General features: G+C 35.6%; 1 protein-coding gene across 2 annotated transcripts in view; it reads left to right on the forward strand.

Annotated features, from left to right (window-relative positions):
- Nucleotides 1–1949: 1949 nt before the first annotated feature.
- trpm6 (transient receptor potential cation channel, subfamily M, member 6) overlaps nucleotides 1950–27393 on the forward strand; it is a 79352-nt gene continuing 53908 nt past the window's right edge. The window contains exons 1-10 of one of the 2 annotated variants that reach the window (XM_059025563.1): nucleotides 1950–2185; nucleotides 5740–5819; nucleotides 6695–6733; nucleotides 7671–7851; nucleotides 18585–18798; nucleotides 18875–18999; nucleotides 19345–19516; nucleotides 21548–21722; nucleotides 23074–23197; nucleotides 24602–24674. In XM_059025563.1, coding sequence (XP_058881546.1) covers nucleotides 2180–2185; nucleotides 5740–5819; nucleotides 6695–6733; nucleotides 7671–7851; nucleotides 18585–18798; nucleotides 18875–18999; nucleotides 19345–19516; nucleotides 21548–21722; nucleotides 23074–23197; nucleotides 24602–24674 — 1189 coding nt within the window. In that variant the 5' untranslated portion in view covers nucleotides 1950–2179. Of the gene's footprint in view, nucleotides 2186–5739; nucleotides 5820–6694; nucleotides 6734–6965; nucleotides 7059–7670; nucleotides 7852–18584; nucleotides 18799–18874; nucleotides 19000–19344; nucleotides 19517–21547; nucleotides 21723–23073; nucleotides 23198–24601; nucleotides 24675–27393 lie in introns of those variants that run through there. The other variant, XM_059025567.1, reaches the window with a different exon arrangement.

Here is a 27393-nt window from a genome sequence, read left to right on the forward strand (position 1 = left end):
TTTATTTATAAAAGTCCCGGTCTGGTGACAAAACAATAATCCTCCGGCAATACACACCAATGTGTAAAGCTCGGAGGGAAACGATAAATGGTTTGCAGACCAACTAATAGTACACGTTATCCGCTCCACAATACAATACACGGTCGCCAGTCTGGGTGTGTGCAGTAGTGTTGGTGGTGGGTGATAACAATTTAACAGTGACTGTGGTGCAGTGTTGTTCCGGGTAGTGCTGGCCCAAGGCGACAGCTCCGGAGACGTGTTAGCCGTCTAGTGAATTTACAAACAAAAGACAATTACTAACAGCGACAAAAACAAACAAAACACTCATGAACACTTTTCACAAATACAATTCAATTGGGAACTCTCCCCCGGTCCTTCCAGTTCCGTGCTTCTCCGAACCAAGCAAAGGAAAAGATTTACGATCATCTGTCCCCTTTACGCTATCACACATGACCCCTTGGTAAACAAGTGCAGCTGTCTCTACTGTCTGCAGCTGCTACGTCGTTTCCCTTCCAGGTCAATACATTCCTGCAACAGTCTTGCCTTCTTCCAGACTGACCGACTTCCCGGCCCAGGGAAAGAACTGTCAGGCCTGCCCGTCCAAAGCCTTCCCCTTTTACTGCTTAGTGCCCTCAGAGGTCAGGAGGGAGATTTACAACCAAAACTAATTTTCTGTCACAATAATATATAGTTCTCTTTGGTGCATAGCCAAAGTACATTCTAAAAGCTGAAGCATCTTTCTTCTACTCCATATTAATAAAACAATTACAGAACATGGACCAAACAAGTGACTTTTTATAATTCTGAAAAGGTGCACTTATGTGAACCTATATGTGAACTTTATAAATGGTCAATGTGGTTTGGTTGATGAGCGTTATTTCTACTCTACCTTGTGTTTTGGAATGTTTTTACTATGCTTCACTGCAGTTCTGTATTCTTTTACCTCTATGTGTATTACACATTTGAAAGGTTGTTACAACACTAGTATTTCTTGGGTACACCAGGAATACAGATACTGCAAAACAAACACAGAAATCTCCTCCTAAAGGGCTGGCAACATTGGTTTGAGATTTTAACTCAATTTTACAGCTGGAAGAGTTAAACACACTGATGTCAAGGTTACAAGGTCATGTCTCAGATGTAATGTCTTTACAAAAATGTTTGTAAGTTAGTAATATTGTATGTACCTTAATCTGTACCAGTTTCAACTGGATTATTTCCAGGCAAGTGGAAACAATGAATCAATGGTCTTTGGAGGAACAACCCCAAATCCATCCATTATAGTGTTATGCTTTTTTATCAATCATAAAAAAATCAGATTTTAGCATTAATTCGTTCAATACCCCAATTAGCACTAATCTTGAATAAATAGGTAACAATGAGTAGTCCAGGATTTGTACTAATTGAAGCCTGTGAAACCAGTCGTAACTTTACAGAAAGCCTATCCTAGGATAATTCATTAAATTGTTTCAGTATATTATAATGAAAATAGTTGTACAGAAATACATATTATATCAAGTTAGTTTACAAGTCTGTTTTTGTTTTTTTTGCGAGTCATCTTCCCTACTCTACTAGAGTAGTCTGCAGTGTTGGGAGTAGTTATATTTCCTAGACCTGTTTACAGGTCTCTAGTGTTGAAACAGTTAATAACTTCCGTGCCCTTGTGCCCAGCTCAAGTCATATGACTTGTATCACTTGTAGGGATCACACTTCCAAGAATGGTTAGTTAGAATGGCTAAATATATTGGCCTATTAAATAGAACATGGGCTCTATTAATTTCATATTGTTATTGTTACACTTGTCCTTTCAATTACCAGAAACTTGGCAAGCAGACTGTGACTTTGAATCACAGTTTCTAACAACATCACACAAATGAAGGGGATGGGGGCGGGCGCGGCGGTGGGGGGAGGGCATTATCTGTGTCTTTATCTCAATTGCAAGCATTTAGCCCATAAAGGTGTATGCATTGTTTCAGATTAACCCTGAGAGAGTTCAAGGATTTGATTTTTGTTTTTTATTGAGAGAAGGAAATCACTTTCACAAACACTTCCTCCGTGACATAAAGCAGTGGGTTTCAGCTTAGCCCACAGACTGGAAGCTGGAAGTACCTTACAGAATGAGGATTTTTGCAATGATTCAACTGCTCATAAAAGGAAACTTTGTCAAATACGAGTCCAAATGAAGGTAATTATTCCTAAATCTCATAAATCTCTGTTTTTCATCATAACATAGTCCAGAGAGAAAAAAAAGAGTGAACAGCACAGTTGTTACGGAATCTCTAGGGTGATTAATCCAGATTCTGATTTTAAAAAATGTAGTTGTTTTTGTTGTTGCAGCAAGTTAATATTTAGATGCTTTGATTATTTTGTTGTTGTTATTTTGTGGTTAGTTGTTATTTTTGTATGTTTTAAAAGTGTTGTTATAAATATGCCGTAAAATAAAAATTATAAAGCTGCAGGTTATCTCTTATGGAAATTTAAAAGTAAGAAAAGAAGACGTATTGTGTGGTGAGGGACTTGAGAGATTGTATGAAAGAAAACAGGCAAGGACATAGTGCAGAATATATAAGGTGCTGTACACTTAGCTCTCTGGTAAGAGATTAACACATTCATTTACTATTTGTCAGTGTAAACTGGCAGTGATTGGGGAGATTGATCTGCATTTGATTTGTGTTCCAGCTCTGGCCAAGCTGACTGCATGACCCAATCATATTCAGAATTCAGATTTTTTTTCCTAGCTACCCAAACATAATATTCTCCTTGGTTTGATTGTCTACAATCTGCACTTTCTATCCAATGACAAAATAAATGTTGCCTTTGGGAATGATAACACTTTTTGGTTTACTGTAAAAATGAGATAACATACTTTACTAGTAAATTATAACAGGCTACCTTTTCAATAAATACAATATATCATTTGAAGTTAAAGAAAGAAAAATAGCAAGAGACTACTACCTTTTTTCTTTGATGTTGTTCTAAATATCTTTAACTTTAGTTTTTCCTTTTCAAAACTTTACCTGGGAGTAATTTATGGGTGTATCAGGACTCTAAACCTTTTAAAGAGAGTAGAGGATAATCATTGTATTTCTATATGATAGGCTGAATTATCAGAAGCTGTTTGTCCTCCACCTCCTTGTATTCTGTGCATTACAAATCTATTTATTTTATTAAAGCTGCTGCAAATGTATTTTTGTTTACAACTATAAGTTGCCCTGGGTAAGGGCGTCTGCTAAGAAATAAATAATAACAATAATAATAATATGTCTCTGCTCGAATAATGTAGATCTCCTGATATATATAAGAAATACAGGCTTTCTGGTGTACAACATTAAAACTACACAAATATAAACATGAGCTGATATATTGTAGAACCGGTTCAGACATGTTTTCTTTTAGCTTTTCCTATAATGTGTTTATGTGGATTGAGTTTTACGTTGCATTACACATGAAGTCTTACATGCACTGAAATGAAAGAACAAACACAATATTTTATTTTTCTTCCAAGTGTTTGAAAAAAAAAATCAATTTATTAGGAGACTGTGAAACTTTAACATGAAAGAATGTGGTTTAAAAAAATTGAGAGGAAACGATTCCAAAGGTCATAGTCTGTCCTGAAACAATGGTGTGTCAGACTGTATAGTTTCAGCTTGACGAAAACAAAAAGCACAGGAAATGTCACAGCAGCAGTTATTTATGGGAAAGGGAGGGCATTCATGTATTTCCCAAAATCATATTAGGAGATGCAATTTAAGTTAACAACACAAACCCCAAAAAACATTCCATGAAATATCTTAAAACATCTTAATTTGTAATTAAATGGATTGTCTGCATTTTGACACATAAAAAATGTGTTGGATGGGGAGAGCTGGAGAGGTGACAGACATATTAGACCATTATTCTACAGATTCTACCAAGTTTTTTAATCTATGAGGTGATTCAAGCTGCAGGCTCTCACAATATTTTCCCTTGGTATCCATTACATATTTAAAGTGTTACAGATTTGATGTTTCAGTGAGATTTATGGGAAATAGCAGTATAATAACCTTGTGAGTTAAGTAATTACTTTCAGATGCTAGAATAATCTGTACAACACAGTTTGAAAGTATACCATAACCATTACAGTAATGCGGTTGCTTAACCTACTGGTTAAATAAACAAGTAAATAAAAATAATAAATAAAAACACGCACTGCTTAATAAAGTGGAACTTAAATTAATCCACTCAAATTTGAATGAATCCACTCATATTCAAAAAACCTTTGTCATTTACTTTCTAGGGTTTTACTGGTTGATAAGACCAAGTGGTTGCTTGTTTGACTGTAAAAACAGGCTTATCATGTCTGTTGGTGTAGTCCTCTGTGTTTCATGCACTGGCAATTCTAGCATTGTGACAAGTTGCACCATAAACTTTGGCATTTATATGTTTAAGTTGCAGATGCAGAATAATTAGCAGAAAACACATGCTATACATATGGAAAATGAAACTTTTTTTGAGGTGGGGAGGGGTAGGGGGCTATGTCATTAGACTATTAATTAATCTGGAGATTAAAAGGCTATCATGATCCACTAGATGTTTACACAGTGAAGAGTTTTCTTTGTAATGCTCCTCATTCGTCCAGGTTTATTACACACTGTCACAAAATAAACAAATTGGAATTCATTGCATCAGTAGAAAATCCAGCAGCTAGATATCAACGCTGGTAATTCGGCACACTGATGCTAAACACAGCTATGAAACTCAGAGTTAAACACACTGATGACAAGGTCACAAGATCTTGTCACAGATGTATTGTTTTTAACAAAAATGTTGGCCATTTAGTGATAATTTATGTACCTTAACCTGTACCAATTTCAACTGGATTATTTGCAGGTAAGTGGAAACAATGAATTGGTCTTTGGAGGAACAAACACAAAGCCCTCAATTTTAGTGTTACACTTTTTTTCCAGTTATAAAATACTCAGATTTTAGCATTAATTCTTTCAGTACTAACAGACCGCAACTAGCACTAATCTTGAATAAATTTACCTAAGGTAACAATGAGTTGTCCAGGATTAATGCTAAATGATGTGTGTGAAACCAGCTGTTACTTTACAGAATGACTACCTTAGGATAATTCATTCAATTGTTTCAGTATATTACATTGGAAATAGGGGTATAGAGATACATATCTTCTTATCATCTTCCCTACTCTACTAGAGCAGTCTGCAGTGTTGGGAGTAGTTATATTTCCTAGACCTGTTTACAGGTCTCTAGTGTTGAAACAGTTAATAACTTCCGTGCCCTTGTGCCCAGCTCAAGTCATATGACTTGTATCACTTGTAGGGATCACACTTCCAAGAATGGTTAGTTAGAATGGCTAAATATATTGGCCTGTTAGATAGAACTTGGGCTCTATAATTTCATGTTGTTATTGTTACACTTGTCCCTTCAATTACTTGGCAAGCATTTTAATTACTATTTGAAACTTGGCAAGCAGACTGTGACTTTGAATTACAGTTTCTAACAACATCACACAAATGAAGGGGATGGGGGTGGGCGCGGCGGTGGGGGGAGGGCATTATCTGTGTCTTTATCTAAATTGCAAGCATTTTGTCCATGAAGGTGTATGCATTGTTTCAGATTAACCCTGAGAGAGTTCAAAGACTTGACAGAAGGGAAATGGTAATGTGGTAAATGTATAGTACAGATGGTAATGTAATATGTTTGTTTTTGTGTGTGTGCTTTTTTTTATCGTTTTAGTCCAGAGTATCCTGGATTGAAAGAACCTTCTGTAAAAGGGAATGTGTGAAAGTAATACCCAGCTCAAGAGATCCACACAGGTAGCATGCATTTATAGAAATGATTTATACATTCCAAAATGTAATTGTGCCTGTGTTTTTCAGTGGAAAAATAAGCTAGCAAACATGGCGATTACCAGACAGTAGGGTTTACTACATTCAGCTTCCATTACTAAAATAAAAGGATCTGGGCCATAAAACAAGAACATGAGAGGGATTAAAAACAGTCTTAAAATGAGTAAAATACATAGATTATGGAAATTATAAATCATTGAAAGTGTTTTAATTAAGAAATATCTACTGGCTGCATTGAATATACAACGAGATAACATGCTTCCAAGTGGATAAAATCGAGGATGTTGTACTAGCTGCATAGACAGTTGCATTCAAGTATACTCAATGCATTTTGTAGTTATAGATATTGTATGACAAGTGCTTTTGCCTTTCCTTGTTTTAAGCTTCTGAATTTTAGTTTAACGCTGTCACTCGACAACATGCTGCTATTTCTGTGCTGTCAATGGAATCTTTATGAATTTTGTTTTACTTGTCATATAATATTAAATAATGTTATATGTAATATTGTAGTAGTCAAGTACAATAAATCAGCTGTACAAAGTGTAAAGTATTGTAGTACAATTATATTTATTTTATAATTTCCTGATTAATAAGTATCACCTAGTCATCAATAGCAATTACATCTTTTTAATCTATACAGTGGGCTGCTAGCAAAATATGTAGCACTGGTTTGATAAAATATATATATATATATATATATATATATATATATATATATATATATATATATATATATATATATATATATATTCAGCAGCCCCGCTGATAAAACATTTAATGTTATTTATTTTATTTTTTTTCAATTCGATATGGTTATCTTAACAACATTGTTTGTATAACAGATGCTCTCCAGGATGCCAGGTGTGCCAGAACCTAATCCGGTAAGAATTTACATAGATTTAAGAAAAGGTGCCGGCAATTTTTTACTCTTCTCTGATATCTGTAGCAGGCCTGAGAATACAATGGGGTCCATTGAGAAGAATGGTGGGTACAGTTTCATTTAATACTGCTGCAGACTGTGTAAGATATGCAGGAAATTCAATACTGCAAGGCAGAGTCAACAAGATGATAAAACTAAAGGGGATGCTTTACTTGAATAAAACAGAGGTGTTGCTTCGCAGTACTGATAGAATCTGGGGTGATAACAACGTAGGGTTTTTTTGATTACTGATATAGAAGAAAACACTTTCATTTTGGACATTTTAGGTAAGTCTATACAGATGTAGTTGTTTGGTTTAAGCCAGAAATGACTAAGTTGAAATGTATAGATTTCTATGTAGTTTTCTTTAACTATTTTTTTCTTTATTTTCATATAAACTTTCTTTAGATTTACTATGTCAATCAAAAATAATCTGTAATTAGATGGGAAAAAAGTGAAAGTATATCTCCTTATGATTCTAACAGGGGCTTCTCTTTGATTTGATTTTCTGTATAAATACTTACTAAACTTGCCTAGTGGGTTGAGGGTGTTTGACACACCTACTTTTTCCCCCACATTCTTCAAAGAGACACTGTTGAACTCAGTTCAATCTGTGATTTACCAGGATTTGTATGTGCTTTATACTGCAATAGAGGCTATGAGGAGAGTCTGCCATTTCACCTTGTAGAGCAGTACCTGTAATATTTAGCCAAACTGCTACTAGAAATGGCTGTCTACTTAATGGTCCTCTTACGGGATCTCTCAGCAGTTATTAGGATCAGTTTTATTGAACATTAAAGTTTAGTTTAGGTCTTATTTCCATGAAAAAACTAATTCACCTCAACTCATTGTGGCAATAAGATGGTCACTAAAATGGTTCTCACTGTTTCTACCTGAAGGTGCTGCTGTGGCCAGCTTATTGGAGACCACTCTGGGTTTGTTTTCAGCTCCCCAGTCTCCATGTCTGCCCAGGCTAACGAGGAAGAGGAATGGTCCATCGAAAAACACACCCAGACCAGCCCGACTGATGCTTTTGGTACCATTGATTTTCAAGATGGGGCTCATTCATACCGCGCTAAGGTTGGTAGAACTATACTTATATATTGCTTTTGGTTGTCTCCAGCTTCAGTTCCCCTGCCATTATACCCATTACAGTAGAATAGTTTCGTTTTAGTGTGGAGTTGTCTGAAAAAAGTTAATAAAATGAGGACCATTACCCTTTACAGAAGTAATTAAATAAACAATTCGTTTTCAGCTCTCTAGTTTCATCTGGCTGCTGTGTTGTTAGGGTATCAATGCCATTTATGCTGTAAGAGTATGTCCTGTAAGCAATCAGTTTAAATCACTGTGGCCCATATTAATAAAACTTACCGTCTCCTTTATTGTGTCAGTAATAGTGTTTAACACGACAGTATTTCATCGGGTGATGCAGTTACCAGCAAAAAACATCATTAATCACGACGTTAGAATGATGTGCCCTTAGAGACCAATTTTTCTTAATTGACCCTTACCAGCATCATAATTAACACGTGCCTCAGAACAGGGGGAAAATGAGATGTGTCTTAACAGTATCATTTCCTAGCATAACTTCTGCATTTAGAAGCATGTATTTAAGCCAATAATAGGCTAATAATAAATATGTTTAATTAGCCAATAATTACTTAATTTAAGTATTTTGAAACTTGTACCGCATACATTAAATTAAATTGTTAAGTCGTCTGAACAGGATAGGTTACTTACTGGTTAGAAAACATATAAATCATGTTTGCAGCCTATTTGTTGCTCTAAGAAAATACCAGGCTTCAGTGTGCTTGTGTAGACTGTACAGCAACAGGAGGGAGATATCTTGAAACATGATCCAGAAGCTTCTGGCAGTATATGATCTCTCTTTTTACAGTACCAACCGCAGTAACCCGATCAGCTATCTCCTACTATATTTTTTCAAACACAGAACCTTGTATTGATTAACAGCTGATCTGCACTGAAAAGTATGTCTTATTTTAATAATGTGAGATATTGGGGAGTGAATGTAGGGACCTCTCACTCGCGCCCAGCTATGGACGGGGAGTCAGTCCCAAAAGAATCAATTCCCGATTCCGTTTCTTTCAAGTTTGGGATTCAATTCTGTTTCTGGCATCATAGTCGACTCCAGCACCAGGATCGATTCCAACTTATGGAAATCGAATATTACACATAATATTTAACTGAAATGTAATATATTACACTGAGTTATTATTATTATTATTATTATTATTATTATTATTATTATTATTATTATTATTAGGAATGTGATTTTGTCACAGACCCGTGAATTTTGACATTTGTTTCCCCTCAGCATGAAAATTGTAAAGGAGCAGTTCTTTTGAATTGGTTTCAGTGCAAAGTTAAAGCAGTTAGCAAATGTCAAATAAAGGTGAATACTTACATATAACTATAAAAAAGTGGCAAAATTAAGTTCTAAGCAACTAGCAGAGCAATATCTCAACCAGTTTCATAAAAGCGGAGGGAGCAGCTTTAATGAGAAACAAACTTCAAGTTAACTGAAGCCTTTCGTGCAGAAAATATACCTCTGCATACACTTGATAGTGCAAAACCTAAAGAAAGGACTGGTTATAGTTCTGCAGAGGCATGAACCCCAATTTGCAGCTCTTGCAGTCGTTCCCCTGAGGAATGATCCTTTTAATCTTTTAATGTACATCTTTTAATACCAAAATCACAGCTGTGTTTAAATATACTAACGAAAAGGATATTGTAAAATCCTTAATTTACCAAAAAGAAAAAAAAAGATTGGACACCAAGGTCCTTTGTAAAAAGTAAGCACATTACTGTTATGGATATTTTTTAAAAGGTACTGTTAAAAAAAAAAAAAAAAATCTGTATTTACTTTTGATTAAAATCCTGTGTTAAAAGAAAACATATTAAGTACATATTAACTATATTAAATATATATTTAATTTGCACAAATACTAATATATTACATGAATAAATATATTTAAGTTCAAATCTTTGTAGCCGTGACCATTCCGTGAAATTATTAGCCATGTCTGTGCCTTGATTTTTACATATTTTTACCATGACAAAATCACATCCCTAATTATTATTACAGTATTATTATTACAGTTTCTTTTGCAGGAATCTGTAAGTACCTGTAACAGTTACTTCTTGCTCAACAGTGCCATGTAACGGTGGCTTTACTGAAATTGTTGGTTTCTCACCTCAAGCATAATATGATAGGGGCTCTTTGGCTATTGACTTAACTGTGCAATGTTGGTCCAACAATAACGTCAATAGTTTAGTAAAAAATGTCGACAGGGAGTAAAACAAGGGAAAAGAGCAAGTCAGCTGTTTGGAGTTACTTTTCATTCATTGACGATACCCCCCAAAAATTAAAATGCATCATAGGCAAAAAAAAAAATACTAGCATTCAATCAGAAAACTTCTCCAATGTGGAAACACCTGGCGACTTTTCACCCCGGAGAGAAAAAATCCTGCTTAAAATCCAATCCCCAGGTAGGCCCTATGTCTTCCTTTGAATCCTTCATAACATAATTTACATTTTAAATAATAATAATAATAATAATAATAAAAAAACACTGTAAGTCTATATACTACAGCTCACTAAGGTCTGTAAAATTGTACGATATTTTAATTACTATTTGATAATTTGAACCGTGGGGTAACTAAGGTGCCACAGAGTATATGTGTTGGTTTTGTGTTCCCACTGCCTGTACTATACAAAAAACATGTCGAGAAGGTGGAGTTATATTGAGGAGGTGGCATTAGCAGTGTCTTATAGGGATAAAGAACAGATATAAACAGGGAAAATTAATCAGACACTTACCACAAGTCTGAAACTTAAAACGTGGGAGGAGTTAGTTACATCAGTAAATTGGGAGATTTAAGGTTTTTTTTCTGATAGTAGGTATAAAAACTAGGGGTTTTAATCTTGGCATTTTCTTTTAATCAATTAATCAACCCATCTGGACGATTAATTAATCCATTAATCACACCCGTTTGCTATAATATGCAATTGTAGTGAAAGACAACTAAAAGTAACACTTGGTATAAATGCTATTTTTTGCAAGCATTTATTCATGGCACCTAACAGTTAACAGGCAGCTTTAACTTAACAATTTGACAATAAATAAAAATGTTTACTTGCATGTAATCTGAAGTTAGCCAAAGCAAGTCTTTCAATATAATACATAAAATACTGTGCCATGCGTTACTGTAAATTAGCAGCGGTACTACGTACAACCAATACTGTGTTGAATATGTTGGCCTGTTTTTCGTATAAACTTGAAACTAACAGGTAATTTATTTTAGTTTAATTTAGTTAGCTGAGTATGTCATATCTGTAAATGTACTGCCATGGTACAGATTTAAACTAATAGAATACATTGTTTAAAAGAAAAATCAACTTACTTGCGACACAGATGAGAAGATAAACTCATAGTACTACCGTGAAAGCACCCAAGAGCAAATCTTGCAACTTGTTACAATCACTATTCGTAACTGCATTAACTCCATTACAAAAAACTATTCAATTATTAAAATGCTGCGCTCTCGTGTACTCGTTCTTCATTCCACTTTTAAATGAGAGAGTAAGGACATGGAGGATTTAAAAGCCCATTTAATTGTTTCACAGCAAAGCCCCGTAAATGAAACAGATTTTACTATTATTATTATTACAGTGTTGTTATTACAGTATACCTGTGACTAGTCTTTAAATAATGTTAATGCAATTATGAATAGTAATTGTAATGTTTGTCCAGCATATTTTTTTAATTATAATTTTATTTAAGATTGTATTAAAGATTTGTTTAATAAAATGTCACACCCGTTTGCTCGATTTCTACATTCTGCATGAAGCAAATCCCGTTAATTTAAACTAAAAGCTAAGCCCCCCTCCCTATTTATAAAGAGAAACTATATCTAAATCTAGATTTGTATTTTATTTTATTTGTGAACAAAATGTAATTAAAACAAGCCACTGTTACACTTCCAAATGAAGGAGGGCTGGGCGACAGAGGCGCTGAGCTATGATAGGTCTGAAATAACACAAGCTTTTACAATCGCAAGGAAGTCAGAAAAAAAGTATTTCCCAGTCAGGTCTTGGCGCCCCCATAATAACCTGGAAAACACTGTTCTCAACTATAACAAAATGTTGGGTATATCTCCCTGTAACCCGTTTGCCACCATCTTTCTAGATTTCTTTCTCACTCGCTGCTTTTTGCTACAGCACGTGTGTAGACTAGATTAATCGTTCAATGATTTTTTTAATCGATCAACACTCACAGGCATGATTAATCAATTAATCTTTAATCGATTAAAAACCCCTAATAAAAACACATATATTTGGCGAATTTCATTAATATTTTAAATTCCCAATTGTATTTCTTGGACAGAAAAGGTGATTATTCCATTTTCACAAACAAATAAGAAATAGTTTCATAATATTGAATTTACTCTTAACTAGCGCCTGACACAACAAACAAAGTCTGTCTGAAGTGAAGATTAACAACTTAAAACGTCGATGTAAGTAGGCTGTTATTTTAACTCAAATTGTATCCAATGACTATTTATTTATTTATTTATTTTTAATTTAGTAGTCGCCAATTATTTTTTTATTATTTTCTCCCAATTTAGAATATCCAATTATTATTTAAGCTCGGCTCACCGCTACCACCCCTGCGCTGACTCGGGAGCGGCGAAGACGAACATACGCTGTCCTCCGAAGCGTGTGCCGTCAGCCGACCACTTCTTTACACACTGCAGACTCACCATGAGCTACAGCATCGGAGGACAACTCAGCACCAGGCAGCTTACAGTCTGCAGGCACCCAGACAGACTACAGGGGTCGCTGGTGAGCGGTGAGCTGAGGACACCCTGGCCGACCTAAACCCTCCAAATAATTGGGCCAGTTTACAATGAGATCGCGATTTTTTTCTTAATATAAATTATACCAAATTTGCAATGTAAGTATTTTTTTAAGCACGGCACTGGTTTAAACAAACTCAAAAATTTTGTTCCACTAAGTCTAATTTTATAGTAAAAAAGTGTACAACATTACGGTCGTCATTTTCACTGAAACTTTTGTGTTATTACAGTGGTAAAGGCTCAACGCTAACTGAATTTCACTGCCAGCTTTCGATATCCCAGTGAAGTAAACATTTCACAGTTACATATTATAACTACTGCTACATTAAACAAATAGCGGTACAACATAATTACAAAAAAAAAATACTTTTACAGGCTTCTCGTATCACTTCTATGCTGATGATGCCCATATCTTCCTCTCCTTTCCCACCTCTGAATCCGACTGTTCCTCCCGTATCTCTACCTGTCTGTCAGCCATCTCATCCTTTTCTCCCACCCCCCTTGCCCCCCCGCACCTCTTGAATCCACCACCCTCTCTCCCTCCTCTCCAACTCTCAGCACATCTCGACTCTGGCACGCTCCTGTTGCTTCTTCCTCAGCAACATATGCAGAATTCGCCCAGTCCTCACCAATTACTCCATCTGACTTTACTCTTATAGGTAATCGTACTCATGTTTTTTTGTATTTGCTCTTATTGGGAAATCTCATTCTCATCTATTTATCACACTACATGTTCTTACTGGACTTTACTCATATAAGCAAATATTTACTATAAGTTATAACTGCTCTTAGTCAAACTTACTCTTACTTATACCTTACTGTATTCTTTACTTTGCTCTTACTTAAATTTGATCTTATTGTACTTTCATAACTGCTCTTATCTGTGTTATGATACACTGTAGTGTGATATTTTATATTGTGATAACTTGTAATGTGATACTTTGTACTGTGATATTTTGTAACAATTGTAAGTCGCCCTGGATAAGGGCGTCTGCTAGAAATAAATACATAATAATAATAATAATAATGATAATAATAATAATAATAATAATAATAATAATAATAATAATAATAATAATAAATCTAATGTTTTTGCTTGTCGGGTTAGCTCGCAATAAACAAAAGATTGCTCAATCTCTTATCCCCAGTAGCGTATGTGCAGGTATGTTTTGACCCTTTTCATGCACAAAAAGTACGATTCATTTGCCTAACTAATAGCAACATTTGCATACAGTGAAAATAAGTCAGAAAAATAAATCCACTGATTTCCATTTATAACATTGCCATCATTTCATTCCATATAAATGCAGAAGCATTGTAACATTTTAAATCAGTAATTATAACAGTACATTTCAATTAGAGTGTATCTAATAAATACTGTAGTGTACCACCTTCATTTAAATATAATTTAAATTCTGTAGTGTACCACCTTCATTTAAATATAATTTAAATACTGTAGTGTGCCACCTTCATTTAAATATAATTTAAATACTGTAGTGTACCACCTTCATTTAAATATAATTTAAATTCTGTAGTGTACCACCTTCATTTAAATATAATTTTCCACCGATCCACTGTGAAAAAGACTTTATAGAGCAGCTATGCATTCTGGTACAAATTGTACTTTTTCTTTATAGCATGTATACATAATTGTACCTGGGCATCAGCAATATTAATAGTTTCTTCCGCAAGTTAATCCCTCCTTGTTGTCTCGCTCTTTTTAATTTCTTCCTTTTCCACCAACATTTCCCTTTGACTCATCATATCAATAGTATTATATTATACAAACAATAGAATGCAGTGCCATTCTGTAATGTTGATATAATTACTGGACAATGATGAACTATCAATCAAAATGAATGAATGCTGCCTATGCCTTGATACTCTGAGCACGATCAATTACATCGCATAGCAACCATCGCTGACACATAATACCATATTGTTTTAATTTGTCAGGTTTTCGTTAGGTATATGGAAAACGACAAAGCGGTATGTAATTCAAAATGTTAATGTAACATTATTAGGCCCCTGGTAGCTCTTTGGGGTTTTTTTTGCAGATAAATACTTAAAAGTCCATTTATTACGTGGGCTTTTGATGTGATTATTTCCTATATGTTTTACAATCATACAATAACAAAATTATGTACACAGGACAAACAGGAAACTTTTAAAGCTAAGCAATCTGCACCTGTGGCCTGCTGACCCAGTACCAAATAAAGCCTTATTTTTAAGCTTATATAAGTTCAGTACACACAGGAGATAATATAGTAAGATATTACTGAACCCACAGCCTTGATGTATCAATATTGGTGTCTTAACACATACATCAGTTTGATATATTGCGCACTATTCTTAGTAGAGATAAATAATTTAGTTTTATAAAATTTAAAGCTACTTACCCCTGCAATGATTGTTTTTGTAAACTTCTTATCATGTCCCAAATTGTGGAGAGGAGAATTAAACAGTTCATTAATCCCAGGCATGAGATTAAGGTGGAAGTGCTGAATATATTATTTAGATGTTGGAGCTGGAGCATTTTTCCTTAGGAATCAGCTAAGGTGCAACACTATTTAAAAGGAAATAAATAAAATAAATAAATGAAAACCAAAACAACTCCTGATATCAGCTAAAATAATGAATAACGTCGTGGTCTCTCATCTTGGCAAAATTGTTAATGGCCTTGTTGACATCCAGGAATTTTGCAGCGTCACACTCACAGGGCAAGAGTACAAAATCACTTAAGCGCCCATCTGCCATTGTAGATCTCAAGCAGTCCTTAACTCTCTTGAGCATGAAGAAGTACCTCTCATTTGATGCTGCAGAAACTGGAAGCTCAACACAAGATCTACAATTGACATCAAAGACTGATAACCCCTTGGTAATTCATTCAGAACATTCCTGAATTTTTTGGTGCAATGTGCAACTTGGCAACTTCTTCTTCTGCATCAAGACTGCCAAAATTGTACCTGTTGATGCATAGTGATCTGCAATTATCTTTAGTTTGTTATATTCAAGAAAATTCTCACTGTTTCGATTAGAAGCAGTTAGTGCAGAAAGCAAACTAGAGTTAGAGGTGAATCGTCTGTCAAGCTCAGTAAGAATTCTATCCAGAACAGGATAGTAGAAGTCAGGTTTTATAGATTCTTGAGTGTTCTTGGGAACATTATGTATAGACGACTGACCCGGTGTGCCAGAAACAAAAAACTGTGCCAGCTTGGAGGATGTTTTGTTAGTTCTTCGTGCCGTTGCTCTTTTTGCATTGCTGAGGTAAACTGTTGCCACTGCCTGACCAGGAATAGTAATTTCAAGGCCCTTGGCCATGATTTCGGCATCACCACATAGCTCCTTCCATTTGCTTTCAGATGATCCCATTTCTGGAAGATTACTGCTTGCTATTAATTCCAGGGCACTTGATAAATTCAGTTGCAGTTCTTCTGAAGCACTGTTCAAAATGTTGAATATTCCTTCCAAAACCAAGAGCCTCAACAGAACGGAATAGCTCTTTAGCCTTGCCAAGAGGCCCTCTGCAGCACTAGCTGATGGTCCATCAGCTGTCTGAAATGAAATGGTTTCCAGTGTTTCCTCTATAGTGCCATATCTTGCTTGTAGTTTTTGGAGGCAGTCATACCGGCAAGGCCAACAAGTTTCACATAATCTACCCAGCTCAAGTACCTTCTAGCCTAGCTCCTGCTGTGCTTTGACAAACAGCTCATGGCGCTTGTAACTACTGCTGAGGAAGATGTACCGTTCCTGAGCAAATGTAAAGACTTCCTGACACTGGGTGATTTTGAAACATCTGTCTGCAATGGCAATATTAATCCTGTGAGCATGACAGTGCAGTCCTGTTAAATGCACACTCAGCACAGAAGCCCCATTATTGCACTGCGCAACGGTGTAGTTAAAACCAAGCTTCAAAACGCTGTGGTTCTTAAATAATCAGTTCCACAATTTCAATGAAATTTCCTTTATTGCTGGAGTCATGTGTTTCATCATGCCCCCGAAAAGCAATACCCTCTCTTGCACAGAGTATGGATCCCTTTAAGAGTGTTTCAATATGCTGGTGATTTTCAGCTATGGCAGCCTGACGACTGGAAATGAGTTGGTCTGCAGCACATGCCGAATGACTGGTCCTAATTTCATGTAGTCTTGCCATGCAATGAATGTTGTCTTATGCCTGGAATTGAGAGCATGTTGTTTTAACAAACTGTTAAAATCTTTCCATTTCTTAAAACCATGCTAAATGAATGTTCTGTTGTTGAATTGTTCTCCTGGTCCAACTGTGCTTTGAGTAGCAAAGTGACGGCATGGAGAAAAAAAAAACTGAATCATCTACAGTTGAGTATTCAATAAAGAGGTACAATAAAAACCAACCACAGTTGAAACGTCGACCATTTGTAACAGGATATGAATTCAGTTTAAGCTGGACTGGTTGTGGAGATGCTGTTGTTTGTGTAAAACTCTGTTTAACACAACCTTCTGCACTTGCTGGTGATGTCAGAGCACACAACACTTCCTTATGATGTAGTGCCACTAGGATCATTATATATAAAACACATGTGCATCTCAAAACCTAGCCTGCAGTACAAATGCATTCATTACAACTCATAAGCGAAAACATAATTCTACGAACACACTGAACAAATTAATATCGCAAAAGCATGTTAATTTGAGAATATCGCAGAAAACTTCAGTTTAAGTTTATGTATATTTTAGTTGCTTTGAATATCAGTCAGTGCTTAGTAAGGGGAAGCTTTACACTTTAGTTCTATACTTAATGGATTGTCTACAAGTGGAGTTAACATACTGTAATGGAAAAACAGTAATTTTTCACTGTAGTACATTAGGGGGTAGATGTAAGGATACACGCAGTCTGATTTTAGCGGCCGCTAAAAATGTGGTGTATGTAAAGAATGGTGTCCACTTGGCGTTCTGCACTCGCTATCAGATTTTCATTTTGCCATTATTAATCCATTAAAATGATATTGAAATGCATTCAAATGAAGAAAAGACCATGGAATTGGTTGGGATTTGGATACTAAGTGGGCACAAACATTATAATGTGTTGTAAGGATTTTGCCTTTTGGAGGGTAATTGCTGACCCTCCAAAACTTTCCACCTCTTCTTGCAAGGTGTAAACCATTGTAGAAGCGAGTAACTAAGAGCTGTATAAAAGCACACACCTGCAGAGACCAGTCATTGGCTTCAGGGTGGCTGCTGTGGTTCACTTCCTGATGTGGTGACACTTGGCTGTTGCTGAGGAGAGGCAGGAACACGTTCGGAGGAGAAGGGCAAGACGAAGAAGACCCTGCATATTCAATCCCAGGGTCACTTTGTTTGGGATGCCGGAGGATTCGGTGCTAAAGTGTTATCGTCTCACTCCGCAGGTCATCCAAATAGCTGAATTGAGGGATGAGCTAGACCCTAACGTCAATCTAGGGACTGCTATCCCAGCACATGTGAAAGTGCTGTGTTCTCTGCATTACTTAGTCTCTGGGTCGTTTCAGACAACAGTTGGAATGTCTGGAGGGATAGCCCAATCCACCTTTTCCAGAATGCTAGACACATTTCTGAATTGCCTCCCCCCCAAAAATGGTGCCCCTGGTAACAATCTATGATGTTAAATCACATCTAAAACAATTACTGTCCAGTAAAATAACCAGGCAGCAGTTTTATAAATCATGTGTTAAATACTGCCCAGCCCAGTTTTGAATACGGCCCTGTATGTTTAGGATTGATACTTTACAAGGTCATTGAAAATACAAATTAAATCACAATTTTAATAAACAGTGAAGCCACTATTTATACCTATCACTTACATTTTAAATAATATACAACTTATATATATATGGTAACTTTTTTAACTCCTTTTCTTACAATATCTTTTATTACTGTGAACATTTTGTCCTTTCCTTTTTTTGTCCTTTCCTTTTTAGTACATCCGAGTTTCCTATGATACCAAGTTGGATCAGCTGTTACATCTTATGGTAAAAGAATGGCAAATGGAGCTGCCAAAGCTGGTGGTCTCAGTCCATGGTGGCAATCAGAACTTTGAGCTTTCCCCAAAGTTAAAGCAGATCTTTGGGAAAGGGTTGATTAAAGCTGCTCAAACCACCGGAGCCTGGATAGTGACAGAAGGCATTAACAAAGGTAAACCTGGACTCTGTAACTAGTACAGTAATTACAACAGTTTTGCTACCATTTATAATAAATAATTATCTGACAGGTATATCAAGACATGTAGGTGATGCACTGAAGGCCTACGGGTCCCAGCACTTACAGAAGATCTGCACAATAGGAATCACCCCGTGGGGAGTGATTGAAAACCAGAGTGACCTCAAAGGAAAAGATGTAAGTAATACACAAAATTCTAGTTTTGGTTGCTTTTTCTTTTTTTCAAATGTGGTCTGGAATGTATTCTCGTGTTTTTAGATATTATAACAAAGCAGTTACATTTGTGTGAATACAGTAGGGAGCCATACCATATTAGTAAAAATGATGGGCCTCATTTTTCCTCTGTCAGAAAGGAACATAAAAACAAACAATAAATGTCATACAACTATTAATAAATAACAAAGTGGTAGGTTGATTAATTAACATATTTGTAAAACAAACAAAACAGAATTTAACATTAAAGCATGTATCTGACTATATGATTGAATCAGCCCCTGCACCTGTTATGTTCATCCTGTGCAGGTAGTCTGTCCATACCAGACATTGGGCAATCCTCTCAGCAAGCTGACCTGCCTCAATAGCATGCACTCCCATTTCATATTGGTCGATGATGGAACAGTTGGAAAGTATGGGAATGAGATTAAGTTGAGGAGGAAACTGGAAAAGTACATAGGACTTCATAAAATACACTCTAGTAAGTACTTTTGTTGATTAATACGCATCCATTATGGCTAGTTTAGCTCCAGTTTGTATGAAATGAATTGAAGACTTTTCATTGTCTACTTTGCAAAATAGGAAACAACTGCTGAGCATTTTCCAAATTATCAAAGCAGAGTGCATATTTTCCAAAGCTGGTCACTGTGTAATTATAACCAGCTCTTTTAATACCCTCAAGGAAGGAAGTAGAAAGTGGGATAGTGCTTCCCTTGTACAACAGATCACTGAAAACATGTAGATTATCAGTTTCATGCATGAATCTGCTTCCACTCTGTGTCTCATTAAGCATAGTGCTTTAGAACCGTAAGCCTAAAGCATTTCAAAAAATGCAGATTCCAGAGTTGATGTGGCTAATGGGTAGATCGGCTGTGTAGGAACAATTCAATAATTTATAATTTAATGTTTACCTGGGTTGATTAGCTCTCTTATTAATAATATTTAATTGACGTGTTACAAAGATTGAGGATTTACTATGAACACATATATAAGCGCAGACACAAGGAATATTTAATCAACAGTAATATTTTATTAAGTACACAAATATTAAACATAAATCAGAACAGTCAGAAAGTAAATCTCTTAGTCTCTAGTCACAAGACACAAATCCTAACTCTCACTGCACTCATGCTGGCTAGCAGGCAATTGAAATATGACACTGCCTATCTCCTCACACACAAGCAGCAGCTTAAGCAAGCTGTGACGTGGCTAGTAGCTTGCTCACATACACACATATGAGCACAGCCTCAACTGAGATGATGCAGACAATCTTAGAATATATCACATTAAGCTTATTAATGGTATATAGATTAAGGATATGGCAAGTTTACTTTTAAAAAAATTCTTCATACAACAATATGAGGTAGATTACTTATAGTTACTTCATCAAGTTTCATTAAAAGTTATTTCAGACGCAAAGTGTGCAAACTAAATAATGAACAGTTAAATTATATGTGAATGTGTTGCAATTAATTAATTTAGTTCCATGAAAGGAAAGTGCAACTGGAATTATACTCAAAGGTTCCTTGAAGCTTAGACCTTTGGTCTGCTGGTTTGGAAACTCAATCAGTTGAAGTGCCAGTACAAAAGGCTGCCCTCTCAGCAACAAAGTCTTCAATCCCACGTTGGATCAACCTCGGCAACAACACTTTCATTTCTCGATAGAATCAACAAACAGCTGAAACAAAGTCTTCAGTCCTCGGTATAGGATCCACAACAGCACCCGTCTGCTCTGTCCTCTTTGCTGACTCTTTTATGTACGCAGGTAGCAGGGCACAGTTTCTTTTGGATACTGTGGTTTTAGGTGTACAGCAGACCTAGACTGGTTTGTCTGATAACAGTCTCTATAAGTTTTACGGCAGTCCGCCAGCTGGGCCTCAGTCTCGTTGCTTGCGGTCATTGACTCGTTTGCAGCTTGCTTCCTCATCTTGGGTCAATTTCAGGCAGAGTCCCGTCTTGGGTCAGTTTTTAGGCAGAGTCCCGGAGTTGCAGCTTTGCTTAGCAGAGTGACAGCACCTTGTTTAGCATTTGATGCGGAGTGCAAAATGTTTAGTTTTGCTTGGATATTTATAGTCTTTTTCACTCTACTAAATAGCCACTTTCATGAGATCATTTGTGTATCTTTCCTTTTCTTAAACTCACAGTCATTTGATGTTTTAATGTCCTTTTCCACTGGGACATCCCTAGTTTATGTCTTCCTTGCATCAAAACGATTGTTGTTGCACGTGTGAATTATCTGTACATAATTCAACTGTCTGCTCAGTCTAATCCAGTCCAGGCTCCGGTCCTCTAATCAGTAGGTCACATAGTTCAGCATCTTTGCAAGCCAGAGGCCCCCTTCTCAAGACACAGCAGTTTGCCCTGTTTCCCAAGACATAGTTTCATTAATGAATCCAGTTACATTTCTAATACACGTTCATGTATTATTATCATATTCAAGGAATATGTCCCACAGCTGACACTTTGCTTATGTTGTAAAATGAACGTCTGTGTTTGTGTTTCTCTTGCATAGGAATGGGTCAGGGTGTTCCAGTGGTTGGCCTGGTAGTTGAAGGTGGCCCCAATGTGATCCTTTTGATGTGGGAGTATGTCAGGAACACTCCACCAGTGCCTGTTGTGGTCTATGATGGGACAGGCAGGGCTGCTGACCTCCTGGCGTTTGCACACAAACACACAGCTGATGGCAGGTGAGCATTTATAGAAAACACCCCCTCCATCAATACCCTTCTAATGTAAGAAGTTTCTGATGAGTCTTGTTATTTTTGATTAATCAAAAACAACCAGGAAATAAAACCCTACACAAACACAAAGACCTTTACTAGGCTTTACACCAAATTATATTACTGTATTTCCAACCAATCAGGATGAGAATAGCCTATAAAAAATAGGACTCTAAACTAACAAATAATATTTGGACTGAGGACATTGACCAGGAATCATCATTTAGTTGTTGGTGGGCTTCAGCTTCAGTGCAGCATTGTATGTGGTGAACCATAGCTTATCTATCAATAAATGAAAAGTACTCAATACGCTCTCATCAGAGATGTTGTGTTTTGCATCTGGGCAACAACTTTTTTGTCTGCAGATTCACTTTCAGATAAATTCTGTAGAAACTCTAAGCATTACTCAGCAGTCTTTCGTCTTTAGCAACTCATTTTCACTTTCTCCAGATTATTATTATTATTATTATTATTATTATTATTATTATTATTATTATTATTATTTATCAGATGTTTTATCCAAAGCGACTTACAGAAATTAAATAATATATAACATTATACAAGTAATAAAAGTTACAGGTAATAAAAATACAAAACACATTTCTAGCAGTAATGCTTGGAAGACTGAATTCCTTTGGGTAACTTCTGACATATGGTAACCTCAGTGAATCTAAAAATAGATTAGATTACAGGAGAGACCAGCTCACATGACAGACAGTAAACACCTGAGTTACAAAAGGTGATAACTGCTCACATGACACACATAAGACACTACAAAAGATTGAATTACAATAGACACCTTAGATTACAAAAAGCCATTCATGTAAGGGCTGCAGACTGATCTAATCACAGTTCAGTACATCGCCGGTACAGTCCTGACTGATAAATAAAAATAATAAAATAGAATACTGTACTACATAAGCAAAATAAAAAAATAAAAATGATCAGTTTGACCGGTCTGGTAGTTCTAGGTATGAGGGTATTATATCTCCTTTATTTTTGCAACCCTGCGGCTCATTCTTTGTCAGGATAATCAATACATATATTTAGGAAAAATCATAAACGCACAGCTCTGTATCTGCCAGACAGGTGGAGTGAATTACATTTAAAAACTACATTTACATTTACTACTGCCAGTACCTTCATTTATGGTACTAAACATTATAGGTGTCAGTTATTCAAATGTAATTACAGACAAGGTAACCTTTCCTGTTGGATTATATTTGCTGTTCTTATTTCTGTAGTATTCTATAATATAAATATGGTTGTATTTAATCACAGTATCTCATTGATCCATTTGTGTGGATTGCATTTTCAGGCCACTTCATCCAGATGTTGAAGGAGAGATAATGCTTATGATCCAGAAGACTTTCAACTTAGGACAGAAACAGTCAGATCACCTGTTTAAAACTGTAATGGAATGTATGGAGCACAGGGAATCAGTAAGTACTGAAAAAATATTTTCTAACTTTTGAATATTTTATATGTTAACATACACATGATGCTGTATAATGCTTTAAACATAGTATACCACAATAAAGTTTTAAAGGTGCATATTCCCCAGTATATAATTTCTGGTAATAAATTTTAATTTCAAATAACAACCCTATTTTGACAAGAAAATGTATTCTGGCAAACAAAACATGCCTCATCTGATTATGCATCCTCTTCAGCAATGTTTAAATAATATGTATTGTTTCATATTGTATTCCACTGTGAATTAAATGTGTTGAAACCCTGCACTGGAGACCTGTGATTTTGCATCTCAGTAGCACTGCGAGGCCTGGGATCTGAATTAGGCTTAGATCTCAATCAAACAGAATTCTATAGTTCTCAGTCAGACTCAAATCAAAAGCTTTTCAATTACTAAACAGACAGTTAACAGAATAATTAATTGGAATAGTAAAAGTGAAATGTATTTACATATTTATGAAACTGGGGACAGTAATTTGTTCCCAAGACTTAAGTGCTTCCAAACAATTGGAAGCATAATGCTTTTCTGCTGGATTAGAATCCAAACCCTCAGAAGCCCCTATTTATGATGGTAGTTTTGTGAAAGTAAACCATACCAGTATTGCTACAAAACCAGTAGTGCTATAAATTCAATAAGAAACAACTTACCTACCTAACATAATTATAATAACTTAAATATAGCTCATTTCAATATGAATGATCACCCTGAAAGGCATTTTACAATAAAACCATAAAAAAAGAATAAGACAAGGTCATAATGGAACCCATTAAAACTCATTCCAAGAAATTCAAATGAAAGTAAAAATAATAAAATAATAATAAAAACGTATCAGTTAAAAATACAGTAAGTGGTTGCTGTAATCCAGATGGATAATGATATAAAGAAAATCCCACTTTTTTCTGGTGAGGTATAGGTTGATCAAATCAACCCCTTCATTCAGTTACCATTAAAAGCTGCAGGAACAAAAAGGGTAAGGCATATTGCACTGCCTCCTAAACTTCAGTAAGGTTATACAAAATACTAATATCATCAGTGTGTACCACCTTATAAAAGGTAATATGACATTGGAGAAACGTATAACAGTACATTGAATCACATTAAAACATTAGCAAGCATGGTTAAAGTCTGGTAAATTATAGAAATGTGTGGTAAAGCAAAATTACTATTGTGAAGTGTAGGAATCATTTATAAAGACTATACTCAAATTCGAACATTTATCCAAAGCACTATGATTTAAGTGAGATAGACAATGAATACATTCTTCAGTGTGTGCTCTAATCGTTAACTTTATATATTGCCATTAGGTAACCAGGATAATATAGAAGGCAAAATAATACACAGTGCATAATGAAGTGCGTGTTTTCCAAAACAGATTACCGTTTTTGATGCAGAATCAGAAGATCAGCAAGATATAGACGTGGCAATACTTACAGCTCTACTAAAAGGTACTGGTTTGTACTGTTATCTTTTTAAAGGTGAAGTGTCCTATTACAGTTTGAAAAACATTTTCTACATATCTAAAAAGTCTGTTCCCTCATAAGTACATGTTGAAATATACACTGCTGTGCAAAAGTCTTAGACATGTTGCATTTTTCTACTCTGATGCATTATGAGCATCAACAATTTACTCAAAGCGTCCACTAGTGTTTTCTACTATTATAACAACCTTGACTTGCATAAAGAAGGAAAAACATTGAGAAACATAGCTCACATCAAGGTGTGGTATACAAAGCATAATCAACAAGTACAGAGAAACATCATCTGTAATTGACAAACCCAGGTCTGGAAGACCCAAAAAGCTGTCTAACAAGGATGAGCAATACTTGAAGACAATATCCTTAAGGAATAGAAAGAAGACAACTGTTGAATTGACAACAGAACTGGCATAAGGCACAAGTGTCGTTGTACATCCATCAACAGTCCAAAGCACCTTTGACCATTGTTCCATAGCCCAATTTCTGTGTTGTGCATATTTTAGCCTTTTAGTCTTGTTCCCTTTTCTTAACAGAGGTATTCTTACTGCAACACATCCTTTAAGTCCTGATTTCAAGAGTGACCTTTGTACTGTTGATTTGATGGACAACGACAACTGTGCTTTCTGCTAGTTTTGCACAGTAGTGTATATATCAAGTGGGATACATTTTTTGTTATCTCATTCAAGTGGGATAGCATGAGTGGATTAACAAGTTTACCGGGACTAGTTTTGAATGTGTCTGTTTACATTCCAATCCAGTGATGAATTTCTGAAATTCAGGACGGAGCTGCGCTTCAGTAGTTCAAACAATACTGCCACTGATACATGCTTTATAATAACTGAAATGTCTGTAATAATTTCTATTGTTTTAATTTGGACCACAATCTATCTAAAGGTGGTTGCGAAGAGGCGATAAACAGGATTCGAAATTAATCTGCGTCAAAGCATAGTCTGTTGACAATGAAAGTAAAGATCCATCAGGTAAAATAAACCTGAATTAATTGATTTCATATAAAAAATGTACACATTTTGTTGCAATTTATTTAAAAAAATATACTTGTGGTATGTGGGGCTAATCACGTTAGTGTGTTTAATAATTAATTTAAACAGTTCATTAATTTGACTAATTCAATAGTTTCAGTGTATTAATTAACCTGAATGAATACTATATGACCATTACCATATTAGATCACCGACTAAATAAAGACAATCTATTAATTATCTATTAAATAATCTGAGTATTCATTCACATTAATTAAGACCTCATCATAATCATTTTTATTTAATGACGTGTATAAGATCGAGGAATTACGATGAACACACAAAACACCCGAAACCACAACAAGGTAGTTTAAAATATAGTAGCAGTTTAATAAGTAATAATACTAATGGTACAGAAAATAAAAACTCATCGTGATGTAACAGTTCAACATACACACCAAAACAGTAAGAGTAAACACTAATTCCTTGGAGATATATATATATATGGTTCCCCAGTAATGCATTTAACTACAGTACAAGTGAAATCCTATTGCTTTACTAGCATCAATAGCATCAAGTATAGGTTCAACATTTCACTGTAACACAGTACACTAACTAACTCTAGCCTGCATGGATTTAATTTTAATTTTGAACGTCACTTTGAAATTGAGTAGGCACTTTCTCCCCAGCCTCCTCTAAGGAGCCTCCACTGAAACTTACTTTATAATTACCCTGTATATACATTATATATATATATATATATATATATATATATATATATATATATATATATATATATACAGTGCCTTGCGAAAGTATTCGGCCCCCTTGAACTTTGCGACCTTTTGCCACATTTCAGGCTTCAAACATAAAGATATGAAACTGTAATTTTTTGTGAAGAATCAACAACAAGTGGGACACAATCATGAAGTGGAACGAAATTTATTGGATATTTCAAACTTTTTTAACAAATAAAAAACCGAAAAATTGGGCGTGCAAAATTATTCAGCCCCCTTAAGTTAATACTTTGTAGCGCCACCTTTTGCTGTGATTACAGCTGTAAGTCGCTTGGGGTATGTCTCTATCAGTTTTGCACATCGAGAGACTGAAATTTTTGCCCATTCCTCCTTGCAAAACAGCTCGAGCTCAGTGAGGTTGGATGGAGAGCATTTGTGAACAGCAGTTTTCAGTTCTTTCCACAGATTCTCGATTGGATTCAGGTCTGGACTTTGACTTGGCCATTCTAACACCTGGATATGTTTATTTGTGAACCATTCCATTGTAGATTTTGCTTTATGTTTTGGATCATTGTCTTGTTGGAAGACAAATCTCCGTCCCAGTCTCAGGTCTTTTGCAGACTCCATCAGGTTTTCTTCCAGAATGGTCCTGTATTTGGCTCCATCCATCTTCCCATCAATTTTAACCATCTTCCCTGTCCCTGCTGAAGAAAAGCAGGCCCAAACCATGATGCTGCCACCACCATGTTTGACAGTGGGGATGGTGTGTTCAGGGTGATGAGCTGTGTTGCTTTTACGCCAAACATAACGTTTTGCATTGTTGCCAAAAAGTTCGATTTTGGTTTCATCTGACCAGAGCACCTTCTTCCACATGTTTGGTGTGTCTCCCAGGTGGCTTGTGGCAAACTGTAAACGACACTTTTTATGGATATCTTTAAGAAATGGCTTTCTTCTTGCCACTCTTCCATAAAG

This window comes from Acipenser ruthenus, chromosome 1 (assembly GCF_902713425.1).
Source record: "Acipenser ruthenus chromosome 1, fAciRut3.2 maternal haplotype, whole genome shotgun sequence".
In the NCBI taxonomy this organism is placed as follows: Eukaryota; Metazoa; Chordata; class Actinopteri; order Acipenseriformes; family Acipenseridae; genus Acipenser; species Acipenser ruthenus.